This window comes from Theropithecus gelada, chromosome 9, assembly GCF_003255815.1.
Source record: "Theropithecus gelada isolate Dixy chromosome 9, Tgel_1.0, whole genome shotgun sequence".
NCBI classification, from domain to species: domain Eukaryota; kingdom Metazoa; phylum Chordata; class Mammalia; order Primates; family Cercopithecidae; genus Theropithecus; species Theropithecus gelada.
In genome coordinates, this window is record NC_037677.1 from 31,215,303 (window position 1) to 31,234,916 (window position 19,614).

At 39.7% G+C, this 19,614-nt stretch overlaps 1 protein-coding gene across 12 annotated transcripts in view; it reads right to left on the reverse strand.

Moving 5' to 3' along the window:
* Nucleotides 1-19,614, reverse strand: part of CACNB2 (calcium voltage-gated channel auxiliary subunit beta 2) — a 398,575-nt gene that overhangs the window by 15,137 nt on the left and 363,824 nt on the right. For 5 of the 12 annotated variants that reach the window (XM_025396958.1, XM_025396960.1, XM_025396965.1 and 2 more), the window contains 3 exons: nucleotides 11,826-11,959; nucleotides 7,756-7,836; nucleotides 7,205-7,263 (listed from right to left, as the gene is read on the reverse strand). In XM_025396958.1, coding sequence (XP_025252743.1) covers nucleotides 7,205-7,263; nucleotides 7,756-7,836; nucleotides 11,826-11,959 — 274 coding nt within the window. Of the gene's footprint in view, nucleotides 1-7,204; nucleotides 7,264-7,755; nucleotides 7,837-11,155; nucleotides 11,218-11,664; nucleotides 11,685-11,825; nucleotides 11,960-19,614 lie in introns of all 12 variants that reach the window. The other 7 variants (XM_025396961.1, XM_025396966.1, XM_025396969.1 and 4 more) reach the window with 2 other exon arrangements.

The following is a 19,614-nucleotide window of genomic DNA, read 5'->3' on the forward strand; positions in this document are numbered from 1 at the left end:
TTCTCTGGGGAATCTGACTGCCAAAGAGTAAAGACCCAAAGATAATGATATTGGAGGTTTCCTATGTAAATTGTCTAGCAAGATTGCCATACACAGAAACACAAAGTTGACAAGCTCCACCTATGAGCACAGAACTTCTAATTATTTTATGCTTTATTTTAAAATTCGAGCGCAGGACTGTTTGTCAGGCATCTTCAGAAGACCTCTAACATGAGAGACCAAAACAAACAGAAAAATCAACTATGACAATTATTCATAGTTAAAAGCTAAGAGATGGTTTTATCTATGAAACTAGAACAAATTTATATTTAAAGACTTAGAATAAGAGCTTTTGGAAATAACATGATAATAGAAATAGAAAAAAATCAAAAGAAGGGTTAAAAGAAAAGTAACATCTCCAAAGGGTAAAACAAAAGAGTTGGAAGACCGGAGAAGAAAGGTAAGAAAAGTAGAGGTCACCCAAGAGGTTCAAATTCCAAATTACAGGTGTTCAGAAAAAGATAATAAAGAAGACAGAGAAAAGAAAATAAAGAATTAATTCCAGAATTAAGGGTCTGATTTTCCGAATTGAAAGAGTCCAGCACACGGGTTGAAAGATCCACACCAAGACGTATTTTTATAAATTTCCTAACACTGGGGACAAAGAGAAACCCATAAGGTTTCAGAGGAAAAAGACAGGTCCCAAAGGGTCAAGCACTAGAATGCTTTGTACTTCTCAAAGCAACAATGGAGGCCAGAAGATAATGGAGAAAAAAGGCTTCAACATTTGAAAGGAAAACTATTTCAATCAGAATACCATAAGCATTTAAACTAGCAATTAAACAGAAAGGTTTGTAAACATGCAGGCTATTGAAAAAAACATGTATGTACTCTTCCTAGGGAAATTACTGGAGAAGGTTTTTGACTCAAATGACAGTAAAGCTTGAAAGAAATCAAGGGATCTGGGAAAGAGGAGCTTTGACCCAAAAGAAAGGTGAAAGGAATCCCCAAGGACATAACAGAATGTTCCAGAATGACACCCAGCACAGAGAGAAACGGTCTAGACTGCAGCAGGCTAGAATGTCCCAGAGAGATTCAAATAGACAAACTGTAATTTTGGCTGGCTCCATATTTAATATTTATTGTAATTATGTAAATAATAGTCAAATGAACTATTTCATATAATGTGTGTGTGTGTGTGTGTGTTTAGACAGCATCTCACTGTCACCCAGACTAGAGTGCAAGGGTGTGATCATAGCTCACTGTAGCCTCAACCTCCCAGGCTCCAGTGATCCCCCAGCTCAGCCTCCCAAGTAGCTGGGACTACCGGTGCATGCCACCACACCTAATTTTTTTTTTTTTTTTTTTTTTAAGTAGAAACAGGGTCTCATTATGTTGCCCAGGCTGGTCTCAAACTTCTGAGCTCAAGCAGTCCTCCTCCCATGGCCTCCTAAAGTGCTGGGATTACAGGTGTGAACCACTGCACCCAGCCTAATGTACTTTTTCTTGTGTATTTTCCTTGTGGTTTCCATGAGATAAACAACTTTTTACATTTGCTTAAAATTTTTTTTTTTTTTTTAAAGACAGAGTCTCGCTCTGTCACCCAGGCTACAGTACAGTGGCACAACCTTGGCTCAGTGCAACCTCCGCCTCCTGGGTTCAGGCGATTCCCCTGCCTCAGCCTCCTGAGTAGCTGGGATTATAGGTGCCTACCACTGCACCCAGCTAATTTTTGTACTTTTAGTAGAGACAGGTTTCACCATGTTGGCCAGGCTGGTCTCAAACTCCTGGCCTCAAGTGATCTGCCTGCCTCAGCCTCCCAAAGTGCTGGGATTACAGGTGAGAGCCATTGCGCCCAGCCCTGGGATGATTGATTTCTAGTAAGAGTGTACTGCAGAAGATTCTGGCAATGGTATATTTATCCCTATAGCAATTCAGTATGTATTCCAAACACTTCAGGGCTGATTGCTGATGTTTTGAAAGTCACTGAAGAAAAAACAAAAAAAACTTGACTTTATCTCAAGTAGCTTTCCTTCTTGTTCTCAATTTCCTTGTTAATTTACCTGTCACCATCCTACAAGGTGAATCTGAAGATTGGTTTGTTTACATGACACAGTTGGTTACTGTGAATCCAGTTTTAAATGGGCTACTTTATTACACACAACAGGAGGAGGAGGATGATTTATTTCTTCTTTGATCTGACACACTGACACTACTTAACCAGAATGTGATTCTCACAAGCCCCCAGGGCTTCTGCAAATGAATATAAGTGGGTTTCAGAAAATAAAAGGAATTCTTGACTACCTAGAACCTTTTGCATAACGAACATTTCCTTTCATATTTTCTCCTCTTGGGCTTAAACTTAAAAAAAAATAAAATAAATTTAGCTTATTTAATAGATGATTAAGGAATAATTCATTTTTCTCTTTTAGAATGTCATGTGTGCATACACACCTGATGCTTTTGATGAATTTTCATCCTCTACTGCTGTCTTGCCTTGCTAAAAGCAAAGACAGTCAATAATTCAGTTACTCTAGATGTCTTGCCATGGGTAAAAATGTTAAATTTGTACATGGCTTTTCAAGTCTGCCTTAGGGACTTGTTTCTTCCTCTGAGGACTGTTAACTGGGGACAACAGGGCTAGAATATTGAACTCCAGCCTCTATAAGTCAAGATGAGCCAAGACAAGTCTATTAAACCATACGGAAATTACTTCTGGCTAGAAAAAAACAGATACTTTAAGGTATTTTGTTCATCTGTTTCTTAAATAAAACCAATCTAGGTGGTTGATACACTTGAACATGGGTCCAAAATCCACCCTCTCTGGCTAGAATGTGTCTTCCAAGTTCAAAACTTACTCAGGTTTAAGTACAAGTTGTAATCCAGGAAATTCCATCCCATTTCCCCATCTTTGGCATTTAGGAAAGGGCAGTGGGTTGACTCAGGCATGGAAACACAATGCCTTTGTTAGCAGAATTTTTTTAGTGTTCAGGCTCATGTTGACAATTCCAAATTGTGATAAATGACAGAGCCAAGGATAAAGAAACAAAAGCTAAATGGAGCGGATTAGAGGTACGCCTTTTATACTTGGCCAGTGTCTGGTAGCCTTGGTCCAAGCTAAAGGTTCTATTTTCCTGGCACAAACTGAAAAAATATTTCTTAAAGATATGGAAAATTTAAAAATCTAATTAGGAATATTTGGTTATGAAGTCCTTGATTATAAAGCCTTTTCATACCTTGAAACTTATAATAGTTTTTGTTTTCCTCATTCTCTCCTTTCAGTTCTTTGCCTGATCACTTTTTTTGTTGTTGTTTTGTTTTGTTTTGTTTTTGGTTTTTGAGACAGAGTCTCACTCCGTTGCCCAGGCTGGAGTGCAGTGGCATGATCTCGGCTCACTGCAACGTCCGCCTCCCAGGTTCAAGCAATTCTCCTGCCTCAGCCTCCCAAGTAGCTGGGACTACAGTCACCCGCCAACATGGCCAGCTAATTTTTGTATTTTTAGTAGAGACAGGGTTTCACCATGTTGGCCAAGCTGGTCTCGAACACCTGACCTCGTGATCCACCCACCTCCCAAAGTGCTGGGATGACAGGCGTGAGCCACCGTGCCCAGCCTGCTTGGTCACTTACTAACAATACTTGTCCTCCTACAAAAGTTTCCCTCCTGCCCTTGCCTCCCCTGCCAAAAGTCAATATAAATTAGAAATGGTTGTAGTAGTAGGTGTGGTCTAGAAAGAAAGTACTATACTAAGAAATGTAAAAGAATCCTGAAACCAACAAATACTAGCTACCGCAGCGGTCCCCAACCATTTTGGCACCAGGGGCCAGTTTCATGAAAGAATTTTTCCATGGACCAGTTCAGTCGGAGTGGGGAGATGGTTTTGGGATGATTCAAGCACATTACATTTATTGTGCACTTTCTTTCTATTATTATTACATCAGAATAGATAATGAAATGATTCTACAACTCACCCTAATGTAGAATCAGTGGGAGCCTGAGCTTGTTTTCCTGCAACTAGATGGTCCCTTCTGAGGTTGATGGGAGACCGTGAAAGAACACCAGACATTAGACTCTGCTAAGGAGCGTGTAACCTAGATCCTTCGCATGCACAGTTCACAGTACAGTTTGTGCTCCTATGAGAATCTGATGCCGCTGATGATCTGACAAGAGGCTGAGCTCAGGCAGTAATGTGTGAGTGATGAGGAGTGGCTGTAAATACAGATGAAGCTTTGCTCACTCCCCTGCCACTCACCCCCTGCAGTGTGGCCCCTAACAGGCCATGGACCAGTACTGATCCGTGAGCCAGGGGTTGGGGAGTCCTGATCTATTGTAGTTGCGTTGTTAGGATGGGAGGAGGAAAGGAATGTGGAGAAGAGAAGCACTGCATTTATCTGGTTAAAAATACAGAAATATACACTAGCCTGTATGTTCCAGGTCCCCTGTAATAAGCTACTCTTAAACTTTGAGGTTTCCATTTTGGACTCTAGTCATGTCTTTGATGCTTCAGGAGCTGGCTTAACATTCAATGATGGCACCCATCAATTATTTGATTCAAGACTGACTTTCAATAGACTTTAAGCTTCACAAAGCCAAGGCCCTTGTCTATTTTTGCTCCTCACAATGCCTGGCACACAGAATATACTCAATAAATATTTACTGAGGCAAGTTGAATAGTGACGGGGGAAGAGGAGGAGAGAGAAAGGATTAAGTCCAAGCCCATTGGCGTGACACACTAGATATAACCCTTGGGTTTGTTAACGGTCACATCTTGCCCAGGTCCTTAAGATCTGGGTGTGAGTTGCCTTACACATAATGCTGTGTCATACCTCAAAACCTTCACACACTATATACCATCTGCTGAACATACCCTTCTCTCCCCTGTAATCCATTTGGTCAAATCTTAGGCACCATTTAAAAACTCTTCCAGGATGTGGATGTCCTTAAGTTGGTGTTAATTACACCTCCCTTTATGCTACCTGTACCTTATGCATGCATATACCAGGTTGCCCTTTTACTTATATTCAGTGTTACTGCTACAGGTTTCAATTTATGGTTTCCATGAGAGCTCTTCATAGGGAGAGACTGGCTTCACCATCTCTGCATTTCTCTAGCAGAGAGTACGCAGCAGACATTCATTCAAAATTCATCTGGCCACTGCTCATGTTGAGTACTGCTCCAGGCACTGAGAACACAACAGTTCACAAAACATTCTCAAACCCTGCCCTCATAGAGTTTATCGTCTAGTTATGGGAGAATGACAATAAACAAAAATAGTACTGGAAATACATAAAAGAGCACTAGAAAACAAAGTCAGGGAAGGAGAGACACAGAATGAATGTGTGCATGTGTGCATACGTGTATGCACTTATACCAAGAAGAATATCTGAGGGAAAAGTGTTCCTGCAAAAGGAACCGCAAAGTGCCAAGGCCCTGAGGTGATTGTGTAATCTGTCTGGAACACTCATAGAACAGCAACGGAGTAAGTACGGCAGGGTGAGAATGAGCGAGGGAAGAGCAGCAAAAGAAAGTCTAGGTACGGTTGTGTGGAAGAATAGACCATAGGAGGTCAGATAGGCCACTGTAGGACTTTGGTTTCTACTCAGAAAAAAAGAAGTCATTGGATGGTTTTGAGTAAAGGAGTGGTGAGCACTAGCTCACATCTTAACAGGGTCATGCAGCAGCTGACCTGAGCACAGTCTTTAAGGAAACAACCACAGAAGCAAGGAGATGAGGCGGGAGGCTGTTGCAACGATCCAGGGAAGAGATGAAGATGTCTCAGACCAAAATGGTGGCAGAGGATGTGTGAGAAGGGCTTCGATTCTGAATATATTTTGAAGATACAGACAACACCATTTGCATGTGAAATATAACAGAAAGAATAATCAAGGATAATGATCTGGGCTGAAGGGTCTCAGGACTGAAAGATAAGCCATTAATTGAGATAGGGAAGACCATAGGAGGAGTAGGTTTTGGGGGAGGTTACGTTTGAAAAGTCCATTAGACATCTTAGTAGTGATAATGAATAGGCAATTGTATACATGGGTCTAGAATTTAGAGGAAAGACTGGCAAAGGAATGGAATTTAAAAATCTGATGCTGAATGAAATCACTAAAGGAATGTAGGTAAAAGACATCAAAGAATTTAGCCCTGGGCTGTCCAAGATTTCCAGTTGATGAGGAAGTACCAGCAAAGCAGAGAAAGGAGTAGTCAGTGTGACAGAAGGAAAACCAGAAAAGTGTGGTTCCAGAAACCAAACAAAGTATTTCAAAGAGGATGGAATAATCCACCATGTCAACTATTGTTCATGGTCAAGTAAGATTCTGGCTGAAAATTTATCCCTGGATTTAGCAATGTGAAGGTCGTGGGTGATCTTGACTAGTTTAGCTGAGTGGTGTGGGTGAAAACATAACTGGGGTAGGCTGAAGAAAGTGGAAGGAAAGCCAGTACACTCAATTCTTTCAAGGAATCTTCCTGTAAAGAAAAGAAAAAAAAAATGACACACCTAGAGCAATATGAGGTCGAATGTGAGAGGAAGTAACATTTTTACATGGTGATGGAGTTTCCATTAGAACAGGAAATACTGATGAGAAGAGAGCAAAGGATGATTACGGCTGTGTATGGATACTTCTAGCAGAGAGGGGATGGGGAATGAGATCCAGTACCCACATGGTGGGTTGGCCCTTGCTGGGAACATAGTCATTGGAGATAAAGCAGAGCACCCAGGCAAACGTGCAACTCCACAGGCAGAGTTGTGGAAATGCCTGGATGTTCTCCTCCATTTGCCTTTATTTTCTCAATGACACAGGGAGGCAAGTTCACTGGGGGATCGTGAGATGAGAAGGGGTTAGCAGAGCTTTAAGGAGGGGGAGATGACACAGAAGTCTTTTAGAAGAGTAGAAAATTGAATGGAAAAGGGATATTTAGTGCAATCCCTGGGCAGCAATAGAGGGCCAGTTGACCATGAATTGAGGATGAGACTGGCCAGTGGTGTCCTGCCCAAGGTCTGCTTATGGATGCAGGTAGAGGAACTAGACATCAAGGGTTAAGGATGTACAAAGCAAATATGATAAATATTGATTGAATCAGATTAAATTGAGTGAAACTTATTTCCTGTCATTGTATAGACATCAGAGGGCTGTTTTCTCTTGGAATCACATGCCTGTCCCACCAGGGTTTTGCTATCTTTAAGACAAAATCCACAAAACCCAGTATGCTGAAATACTCACCGCCCTTCAAATCTGTGTTTTAAAAAATCAAACAGCGCTTTTTGCATCATATCTGTGACCTGCAATTGAGCAAGGAATAAATTAAGATACGACCAAAAAAAATTACTAATGATGATAAAATAATTTTACTTCTCTTAGGAACACTGGAAAACCTGAGCTTTGCATTTGGAAAGAGTGGCAATATGAGGTTGCCGCATTTTTCTGCTTCTGAGTTCTGATGCAATGACAATTAAACTGAACTTATCATGATATTTTAGGGACAAGACTGCAAGTGGTTTCAATCGGTCTCCATTTGACACTATTTTCTGGACTGAGTACATTGCAGCTAGCAGAAATCTTCAAAGCAACAGCCAGGTAAACAAAACAGAAAAAGGACGAAGCAGTGTATTCCACAGCTTGCAGAACAACATGCTTTGCTGCTATGAGCTCTCTAAGCTCTAAAGTTGGCTCCTTAAGCTGTAAAATTCAGAGAGAGGGTCAGGAGTAGGAGGCAGCATCACAAAGAAGTTAAGCATGCAACAGTCAAGCTTCTGTTGAAGGCTGCTACCCACCTCATAGCCCTTCAGAGAAGGGCCTACTAGGACCACTGGTCGCATGGAAGGTACCACATCATATGGAGGAGTGTGTTCTGTCTGCAGAGAGAGGAGAGGCTTTAAGACGTTTCACAGGCAGGTGGAACATAAATATTTTATGTATAAGGTACTCTTTCTGAACTGTGTAATATGAGGCACTGGCTTTCCAGACATTATTTTTTTCCCCACTTGTCTCTTTTCTACATACACCCAATCAAAGATTGGTGGGTTCATTTTCCTAAAGTTTCAAGTTAATGTTGTCTACAGTTTTCTTGCTCATCTCAAGAAATGCTACAGACCTATTCGTTCCTAAAGCAAGAGATGCTGCTTTTGAACAAAAACTAGTTGATAGAACAAAGAGAAACATGCCTCATGCAAGATAGGTGCTTTAGGCTTGACTAGAAGTTAATATTGCTTTTTGGCTGCATTTGAATTTTCTAAAGAGTTGTAGTGATTAGACCTAATATGGTTAATTACAGAGGAAAGAAAGATTTCATTACCTTTGCATCTTACGTGTTTGTCTTACCTGTGTAAAACCTAATTTCAAAATACTGTAACTCTCACTACCAATACTTTTTACCTACTCTCAAAATATTGTAACTCTCACTACTGTCAAAATTCTATTTTATTGCGAGAGTGTAAATGAGCATGCATGCTTATTCTAGTAAACAGTAATCATGATCCCTGCTCACAGCTTAGAGATCAATGCTTTTGGATTTTTTGGTTTCTATACCTTGGTACTTCAAAGGTAAGGTTTATGTGTCTTCGAGGGTAGGTGATTAATGTATAATAATATATTTAACCATGCTATAGTGGTCTCAAAAGGTTCATTATCAATGTGCGTATCTAATATGATTCTCAAAAGTAGTTTTGAGATTCTCAAAAGTAGTGTTTCTGCTGGATAACAGATCATGTCTTTCTGCAGTAATTTCTTTTTAATAGGAGGGGAGGAGCTAAATTTTGTAGCAATTTCTAAAACTATCAACACTTTTCAGGTTAATTGCTTCAAATAAAATGGTTAAATAACATCTTTCAAAAATTAAGTAACAGCTAATTGGTTTATATTAAAATTAACTCTTTTGATAGCATAAAATATTAAATTGACCCAAAGATGACTTTTTTAAAAAGAATGCAGAAGAGCAATATGCCCTTAGACACAGGGATAAGCAAATCATTGCTATATGAATCTTCCTGGCTAAGGAGTGTCAAAAAATATAACTTGAGAATGACACACACCAACAGAAAAATGTTCTGTAAACGATTTTAAGAAATCAATACACTGATATGCAGATATGAAAGTCATTTTTCCATCTGCCCATCACTCAAGAACATTTTATTGTTGCTTAAAATGGCCCATTACAAACTTTTCTGGCTTCATTTGAATTCACATTGCCTCAGGGGGGAATTAAAAAGCATTTCAAATTCAAAAGCTTCCATCTGAGATATCACCCGTAGTCATAGACGATATAATCAGAGGGGAAAAAAATATTACCATGACTATGCTGTCAAATTTCACTGCCTAAAATTTCATCTAGCATTCAGAATTCATTTTAATTGACATAATCAAGGTAGAATACAGTTTTGAACAGAAAAAAAAAAAACCAAGACGAACATAATATAGTGACAGCACACATATACCACACAAGCATCACTCTAAAAGCAACCTAAAACGCAGAAAACAATCTTCTCATTGAATCTTAGGCCATTGTTTTGCTTTTGAATTCTACATTGATTTTAACCACATTATTAATAACATAAGAAGAATGAATACCAGTGCCGAAGGCATCATAAGCATATTTCTTAAATTATTTCATGTCTACCACCTGGGATCATACTGAAAATGTTTAGAAGCCAAGTCCTTATAACTATGCGGTGTAAGAACACCTTTTCCACCGTTGAGATTAGGAATGTAAATGTCCTGCATTTTAGTAACAGCTACCAAGAAATTTTATCTCAAGACTTTAATTCTGAAGTGGCCCAGTGTTTGATAGGTCTTTGGTTCCTTCGATCTATAACTTCCAACTAGCAAAGGATCACCCATTGCTGGTAATCAATCAGCTTCTTAATCAATAGGGTAGCTACAGAAATTACCTTATTTGATGGAATATTGGTGCGTTGTGCCCTATGAAGAATGACACCATCATTTTTATCTACTCTTTCCTGTTAACCCTATTTAGCTGACTTTTTTGTGGTGGGGAGGGGAGACAGAGTTGTCTAGCTCTGTTGCCCAGGCTGGAATGCAGTGGCACGATCTCGGCTCACTGTAATCTCCACCTTCCAGGTTCAAGCAATTCTTCTGCCTCATCCTCCCAAGTAGCTGGGATTACAGGTGCCCGCCACCATACCAGGCTAATTTTTTGTATTTTTAGCAGAGACGGGGTTTCACCGTGTTGGCCAGGCTGGTCTCAAACTCCTGACCACAGGTAATTCACCTGCCTCAGTCACCAAAGTGCTGAGATTACAGGTGTGAGCCATTGCGCCCTGCCTGCTCAAATTATTGAAAAAAATTGTGATAAACGTTTTTAAAGTTTTAGAATTTAAAGGTAAGCAAACTTCAAAAACCTATCTTGACAAACATGGTTTTAGTTCACATTCCTGCTCTGTCAAGTCCAGAATGTCTTAGCGATGCCAATTTTCTAAGCTTCTGAATGATGGACACTGTTAGTCACTTGGCTGCAAGCTTTAGCTATAACAAGAAGATCAGACCTGAGAGATGGGCCCACTGTTGTGGATGAACATCAAGCTGAGGCTTCTGTGTTAACGCAAATTTCCAAGTGTTGCAAATTTTGCCTGGAGTGCTGAAGTTTTCCCTTGTTAAAGTAGTCATAGCTGATTCAAAAAAGCCAACTTTACAGTTCACTATCTGACACCTCATTAATGACTTTAGAGTTCCTCCACAAACCAAAATACTTGTTTGCAGAGGAAAAGTGTTCATTATGTGGAGAGTTTGAGAGCAGAGGATAGACAGACTTGACATCACATCTGCGTGTGAGAATATATCCACGGTTTTGCCAGACTTGGCGACATTAGTATGACTCTAAAAGACAGCATGGTAGCTGTAGAAACTGATGGGTCAAAGAGGGAAATAAAAGGGAAATTTGGGGGGAGGGTAGTGGTCCTTAAAAAATAATGCTATGAAGCTACAAAATAGGTAAGAGGAAACAGGCTTTGTCTGAAGTAATGAGAGCTCAGAAATACCCTATAGTTTCCATGTAGGGGACAAGGAGCCTCACTGTGTAGCATCTTGGATGGCCAATGGCAAAGGCTCTACGCGTGACCACCGGCTGCACTGTCCAATGGGTGAGATGCTAAAATCTGACTGATGGAGAAGGCAAGAACATTGGGAGAATATTTATATATGACAATAGGAAAAACTCACAGTAAACCGCCAAAACAAGCCTGCAGTTTTCCACTGGTCTTGTTCATCTGCAGATTTTGCACCTAGTGGATTAGAAGTTTAAATACTGACTAAATTAAAACTTGAATACTTTTGTTTAGTACAAGCTATGTATCTGGATATCATAAGTCAGAGTTTAATAACTGCTTTAATATGTTTGATCATAAGTTAAATTTCTGGATAAAAGAAAGAGACAGAATAAGCATGCACAGTTTAGGTGCATTATATGGAGCTGTCAGTGTTTGACATCCTTGAATGTTGAAACAAATTCCCTTGGTGGTAGATATTATTCCATCAAAAAGGATAAGTACTGTAATAGTGTTTTAACAGGTCACTCCCTGAATTTAGTTGGTTTGAAATGCATGAACTCAATTAGCTGTTGATAAGTTCTTTGCTTGGGACAGAAATGATTGTATTTAATACAACTGTGGGAATTAATGCTAATGATGCCAGTGGCAGGATAAACACAGCTTATGTCAATGTAAACTTACCGATTTCTGCTTCTGCTTAGCTACAGCAGCGTGGAAAAGAAACAAATAACAGAGCATGCACGTTATTGGCTTGTCAAAGGACGCAGACAGTCAACAGGACTAGAAATGTGACGCAGTGCAGTTGAGCAGGTGGACAATGGGAGCTTGGAAGTTAATGTTACCTTCTTAAAGAAGGGCATTCGTTTCTCTTTGGAGTGGGGTGACGTTACACTGTTTGCACTGGGTTTAGGGGAGCGGTGGTTTGCTGGAATATCATTTTCTTCTGCATCTAAGCCAGTAGCATCTATGTCTACAGCTATATACAGACAAACAGTTCAAAAATCAGGTGGACAGGAGAGGAAAAATAGGTTATAAAGAAAATAAAATGAAAGCAAATAAAACTAACCATAGTTTAAAAAAAAAAAAAAACTATCATGAATACTCAACACAGTACGCAAAGAAAATAAAATTTAAAGGTAAAGCACGTTAAGAATGCAAGGTAATCAAATCTAATGAAACTGAAAGATACCCTTATAACCTGTTTGCTTTAATGAATCAGTTTCATGCTAGATCTCTTGAATATTTTCAGAGAAACATTTTAAATCTGTAGTTTCAAATATAATGTTGATATTCTCTGTATCAACTATATAAAAGTGCAGTACAGAACATTTGACTTCAGATCTTACAATATCTTAAACCAGCTTTGAGATAACAAGTGACTAGTTTGAAAACCTTTATTATAGGTGAATGCAAAAGTAACTGCGGTTTTTGCATTGTTGGAATTTGCCATTTGATATTGGAATACATTCTTAAATAAATGTGGTTATGGTATACATAATTTTAATGGGCATTTCTCGTGTTATGCATTTTTTGCTAATGACTTATTACTTGCTGTTAATGTGTATTTTAGACTATGGAAATGATGTCAGACAAAAAGCGAATTTGAGTGACTTTCTTATTTTAGTTCAAAATGGGTCGTAAAGCAGTGGAGACAGCTTGCAATATCAGCAATGCATTTGGCCCAGGAGCTGCTAATGAACGTACAGTGCAGTGGTGGTTCAAGAAGCTTTGCAAAGGGGAAGAGAGCCTTGAAGATGAGGAGCAGAGTGGCTGACCATTGGAAGTTGACAACGACTACTCGAGAGCAATCATCAAAGCTGATTCTCTTACAACTGCACGAGAAGTTGCTGAATAATTCAACATTGACCATTCTATGGTCATTCTGCATTTGAAGCAAATTAGAAAGGTGAAAAAACTCGATAACTGGGTGCCTCATGAGCTAAGCAAAAAAAAATTGTTGTTTGGAAGAGTCATCTTCTCTTATTTTATGCAACAACAATGAACCATTTCTCAATCAGATTGTGACAGGCGACGAAAATTGGATTTTATATGACAACCAGTGACAACCAGCTCAGCTGTTGGACTGAGAAGCTCCAAAGCACTTCCCAAAGCCAAACTTGCACCAAAAAAAAGAAAGGTCATGGTCACTGTTTGGTGGTGTGCTGCCAGTCTGATCCACTCTAGCTTTCCGAATCCCAGCGAAAACATTACATCTGAGAAGTACGCTCAGCAGATGGATGAGATGCACCGAAAACTAGAACGCCTGTAGCCGGCATTGGTCAACAGAAAGGGCCCAATTCTTCTCCATGACAACTCCCAACTGCACGTTGCACAACCAGCACTTCAAAAGTTGAATGAATTGGGCTACGAAGGTTTGCCTCACCCGCCATATTCACCTGACCTCTCGCCAACCGACTGCCACTTCTTCAAGCATCTCAATAACTTTTTGCAGAGAAAATGCTTCCACAACCAGCAGGATGCAGAAAATGCTTTCGAGAGTTTACCGAATCCCAAAGCATGGATTTTTATGCTACAGGAATAAACAAACTTATTTCTCATTGGCAAAAATGTGTTGATTGTAATGGTTCCTATTTAGATTAATAAAGATGTATTTGAGCCTAGTTATGATTCAAAATCCATGGTCCAAAACCGCAGTTACATTTGCACCAACAATACAATGTGCAAAAAAAGATTTTTCTTTTTGCAGATTGTGTAAAATTAAGGACAGTGTGAAAAGTTTCACTAAAATTGCAACAGACATTTGAGAGAAAGAGAGAATGGAAAATTCTCAATCCAGTCAATGCAAAGGAGTCATACACAAGGCCAGTGATTCAGGGAGGGCTCCAGGAAGGACAGGATTAAAACGATTTTAGGCTGATTAAGACTAATGGGAAAACACTGGGACCCCAGATATCTGAATGAAATCAGTCTAATAAAATGACACTGGAAGACTTCTGGTGACTTATGCAAAGCCACTGGGTTTAACAAAAGAGGCAGAGTGAAAGGGCACGAGGACCCAGGAGGATATGCCACTGGTTTCCTCATCTGTAAAATGAAGGGTTTAGCTTTGTTGCTTGACATGCTTTTACTTTTCCCATTGTTCCACCTGAAAATACAGTACTTAAAAAGTGTTACAAGAAAAAAAGATGCATAATCTCACTTCAAATTTTACAAAATGCTTCCACGTGCAACCGTAATAGCTACAGAATTTTATCAACTGCAGAATCAGAGATGGAAATACTTTAAAGATCAACTTCAATGCTCTTATTTTTAAGATTAAAAAACTCAAAATTTAAGGGACTTGTTCTTGGCAAAAACTCGGCAGTGAGGATTCAGACCTACTCCTCCTGTGTGAGTCTATAACCCTCTGTATACCACACTGCCCACCAAAGTGAGCCTGTAACCGTCCCTATACCACACTGCCCATCCAGGCGAAGTCCCTTCTCAATCAGGGTGCCCTCTTTCAGTTCCCTTCACATCCTGAATGGGGTCATGTCCTTGGTGTCAGGATTCAGGATGACATCGTAGAGCTGGGCTAGCTAGAAAATTATTCTATGATTAAGAATCAGTCAAGGAGAAGAAAAAAAATTTACTCACCCCAGGAAAGCATCACATTATACATGTTAGCTCTCTAACAAAAACCACGGTACATTTAGATTGAAGGAAGGAACAAATTACCACTTTGAAATAACAGACAGCTTGGTGTTACAATACAGCTACTATTCCCTGTGATACACAAGCTGAACTGCTCAAAACAGTTCTAACCTTTTCAAAGGATGGGAGATCATCTGACAGGCATCACATTATTTTTCGGTTTTGAAGTTGTTATGGATATTAAATACCAGTCGTTGGAAAACTAGGATCTCTTATTATTCCTTTTCATTTGATTAGGTAGGAAACCTGTGATGGAGTGAATACCTGCCACTGTTTGTACACTATTACAAATATCAGCTATTGCTTGCATAATGCAGGAGGTATGATTTTCTATCAAAAGAAGGTAATAATGGACTGAATTAATTCCAAATAGGTAGACTTAACATAGTAAGTAGTATGTCTTCTTCTTTGCCCCATCTATGCATACCGATGTGCTAAAAGGTTTAGCATGTGGTATGTAGGGAAAACATAAAATGTGCCTAGGGGTTTAACCAGTGCTGACTTGTATACCATCCTATAGCTAATCCTTTGCTCATATAGGAAAGTTTCCTTATGGGGCTTATGGAATGGCATAAGCCAGGAAAGAGTCTCAGAAAAGTCTTCAGGAATGGTTTTCCTTGAATCTCAACTCAAGCAGCATGTTGTTAGCGCTTTCCTGGATATGAAGGACAAGATCTGGGTCAGGATTTCATTATTCCTACAATACATGTTAACCAAAATCAAGAGTTTCCTTTCTGGTGGTAAATTCCCATATGTTTTATCTTTCTCATCTTTTATTGGGCTTATAAAGACCACATTCAAGGGACAGTACCCTTTGAGAGCTTTTCTAAAATTGAAGATAACCAATTAGATGTCAGAATTTACAGGACCCTGGCATGGTCACATTCATGAGTTGGACTTTGTGATTTGCCCATTGAATCTAGCCTTCTGTGATCATCAGGTGTATTTTTGTTTTTTAAAGAAAGGGTGAGGCTGGGCGTGGTGGCTCATGCCTGTAATCCCAGCAGTTTGGGAGGCCAAGGTGGGCAGATCACCTGAGGTCGGGAGTTCGAGACCAGCCTGGCCAACATGGTAAAACCGTGTCTCTACTAACAATACAAAAATTAGCCAGGTGTGGTGGCTGGTGCCTGTAATCCCAGCTACTTTGGATGCTGAGGTGAGAGGATCACTTGAACCTGGGAGGTGGAGGTTGCAGTGAGCTGAGATTGTGCCACTGCACTCCAGCCTGGGTGACAGTGAGACTCCATCTCAAAAAAAATGAAGAAGGTGGAAATGCATAAATCTTTGGCTGCAACATTGCCCAGGTGTTTGGCTTTCCACCCACATAGCCTGAGTCAGGTTTGAAATTTACCTGTATCTGGACATGAGGACTGGAAATCCAAATTGAGAACTTTCTATAATTTACTAGTTCTGACATTTGGTTAACTCAGGTCTAAAAACATCTTGAGTTCATTCTGAAATATGTAGAATTCTGAAACATGTGGTCACTTTCAAAACATACTATAGAAACTTATCAAGACAGTTAAGAAGCATTTGCAAATCTGTTTGGCTACATGCATTGTATTAGACTCGGATGGTTCTCCTTTTTATGAGAGATGTTACCTTTTTTAAATTTCATACTTCTATTTCCATACTTTAACAAACATTAGTATTTACTTGGAAAGAACTGCTTTCATATATTTGAAAAGTCTCATTCCTCACTAGCATGCATATTATTATTATTAGTGATAGAAAGCCTTGGGAACATTCTTTCTTTCTATCTATCTATCTATCTATCTATCTATCTATCTATCTATCTATCTATCTATCTATCTATCTATCTATCTATCTATCTATCTATCTATCTATCTATCTATCTAAGACAGGGTCTCCCTCTGTTGCCCAGGCTGGAGTGCAGTGACATAATCATGGCTCACTGTAGCCTCAACCTCCTATACTCAAGTGAACCTCCTACCTCAGCCTCCCAAGGAGCCGGTACTACAGGCACACACCACCATACCCAGCTAATTTTTTTTTTTTTTTAAAGAAACTGGGCCTCACTACATTGTCCAGGCTGGTCTTGAAGTCCTGGGCTCAAGTGATCCTCCTGCCTCAGCCTCCCAAAGTGCTGGGATTACAGGCGTGAGCCATGGCACCCAGCACATTGTTTCGAAATTTAAGTTTTGGTCTTAAAGGCTTGGGTCAAGTTAAACAGAGCTTGGGGTTGAGACGTATGTACGCATGTGTGTGTGGGTGCAATGTACGTGTTCTGCAACTGGCTATGAAATTGCCCAGATGTCAAGTGGGAAATCTTCCAAGTTCTTGACAGCATCCAAACCTATATACTTTAGGTAGATACTTATATTCTTTGGTCTGGCAATGGGTGAGGGGAATAGTAGACAGGACCTCTAGAAACAAGATGAAAATGATCATTCCAGGCCCATCCACACTGATAGGTGGAGCAGTTGTGCCTGGAGGTGGATTGGGAGAACTTCTCTTTAGAGCTCTCTGAAGGTTTCCTTTAAATCAGTTGAGCTATTGATATAAAAATTATCTCAGAGTCCTGATATGCTTATTATACATTTTGTAGTTGGTCATAGCTCCAATTGACTCAGTCACCAGAAAAGACACTTGAAAGTTGGTGTATCTCTACAAAACCTTGGTGAACATTTAAATCACCTTTTTAAATATTGCACTCTTCATGGAACTTTACTTTTAGTAATGTCAAACATCTGCCTACAAAATGGAATGTTATTTTACAAGTATATGAACTTGTTCTTCAAAATGCATGCACCTCCTTTCATTATACAGACGGTCCTTGACATACAATGGTTCAACTTAAGATTGTGCAAGCTTATTACGAATTTTTCAGGACATAACTTCATCAGAAGTCAAGGAACGTCTGAACTTTACGATGGTTTGACTTAGGACTTTTTACTGGGTCTGTCCACATGTTAAGTGCATTTTGAGTTATGATATTTTCCATGTATGAAGGGATTATTGAGGTGTATCTCTATCATAGGTGTAGGAGCATCTGTGTTGCCAAAACCACTGGAGGGCTACAATATGGCTGGAGGGAATGGAAGAATTTTTCTGATATATAGAAAGAAGTGAGGCTGACATTTGCGGGCAGAACTGCTGCTTTATCACAAGGTGACATAGTCTTTTTCCATTTTAGGAGCCTAGTAGCAGTCCCTAGAAATCACCGAAATTGTCTTTGAGATATATAAGAAGAGTGTAAGGTTTATATAGGAATCCCTGCAACTTCACACATCTGAGAAGGAGCAGGATAGGCCTCCCTTCCTCTGTGGATTCAGGGGCTCCTTAATTATCAAGGGAAGGTATAAGCTTCACATAATACCTACAGGGGCTTTCGTTTGCATTTCATGCATACTATTTTACTTAATTTTGAGCATCTTAGAATTGCTTGCTTCAAGTTATAAGTAGGTAGGTTTTGAATTAATTTGCTTCCTAAAGCAATTCATTTATTGTGCTCAGATTTTGCTCACTTAAAAAGTCCTATATTACTGTGTAGAACTGGGAATTCCAAATAAACAGGAGACCAATGGTTTGAATTGCAAAGAAAGCCCATGATCAGTATCTTAGTTTGCTAAATGGCTGGGCATGGTGGCGCATGCCTGTCATCCCAGCAGTTTAGGAGGCTGAAGAAGAGGATCCCTTGAACCCAGCAGTTTCAAGACCAGCCTGGGAAACATAGTCAGACTCCTTCTCTTAAAAAAAAAAAAAATCCTGTAGTTTTTGCTAAGAAGTCCTTGATTGGTCTCTAGAGGCCACCATCATTCAGGAATGAAGCTGATTATCAGTAACAGAGAAATCTTGTCCTTGAAGCACCTCCATCACTGTGTGACTAGTTCCTTGATTTTTCCATAGTTGTGCAACTCTCTGTTTTTTATCTCTTCCCATTTCCAGCTTTCTAGAAATCACACACTGTATCATTTTGCTGAAACGCCCTGGCAGCCAACCTTTACAATCTTACTCTGATTCCCAAGTACAATTCTCTTAGCAAACTGAGATACTGATCATGTGCTTTTTTTGCAATTCAAATCATTGGTCTCCTGTGTATATAGAATTCCAAGTTCTACACAGAATAGGAGAGTTCCCAGATTTAGCAAATATAAATGCAGTTAAATCTGAATTTAAAACAATGTTTTAATATAAGTACGTTCCATACATTTTTAGTGTAAGTATGCCCCATGCAATATGTACTTAAACCAGCAAATTATTGTTTATCTGAAATTGAAATTTAAGTAGGTGTGCTTTATTTTATTCAGCAACCATTAAGATGAACCCACCGCTTTGGAAAGACAACAGTAGTTGCTCTTCCCACAAACATTTTCCTCTTTTTTCTATACTTCTTGTCTGTGTCTTCCACAGAACTTCCCTGGAAGAGCCCATGGCAGGCCAATCCTCTATCTTCAATTTACTCTCTGTTCCTTACCTTTCTAAAGCGTTTATCCTTCTATTTAATGTTAAGATTCTATCTCACATTGTGCTATGGTTGTTGGCGAGTATTCACCCATTTACTGCCCATGACAAGCGCCGTCACAGGGACTAGGGATTAAAGGTTAAATACGGCTGGGTGCGGCAGCTCACACCTGTAAACCCAGCACTTTGAGAGGCTGAGGCAGGTGGATCGCTTGAACTCACGAGTTTGAGACCAGCCTGGGCAACATGGTGAAACTCCGTCTCTACAAAAAATACAAAAATTAGCCAGGCATGGTGGTGTGCACCTGTAGTTCCAGCTACTTGGGAAGCGGAGGTGGGAAGATCGCTTGAGCCCTGGAGGCAGAGGTGCAGTGAGCCGAGATCATGCCACTGCACTCCAGCCTGGGCAACAGAGCGAGACTCTGTCTCAAAAAAAAATTAAAAAGTTAAATACATTAATCACTTTGATCATCTACAGCAATGTAGAGTAAATACTTTGACATACTTTTTTTTCCAGCCAGAAAAAACATTTCCCCATATTGTTTGTAACTC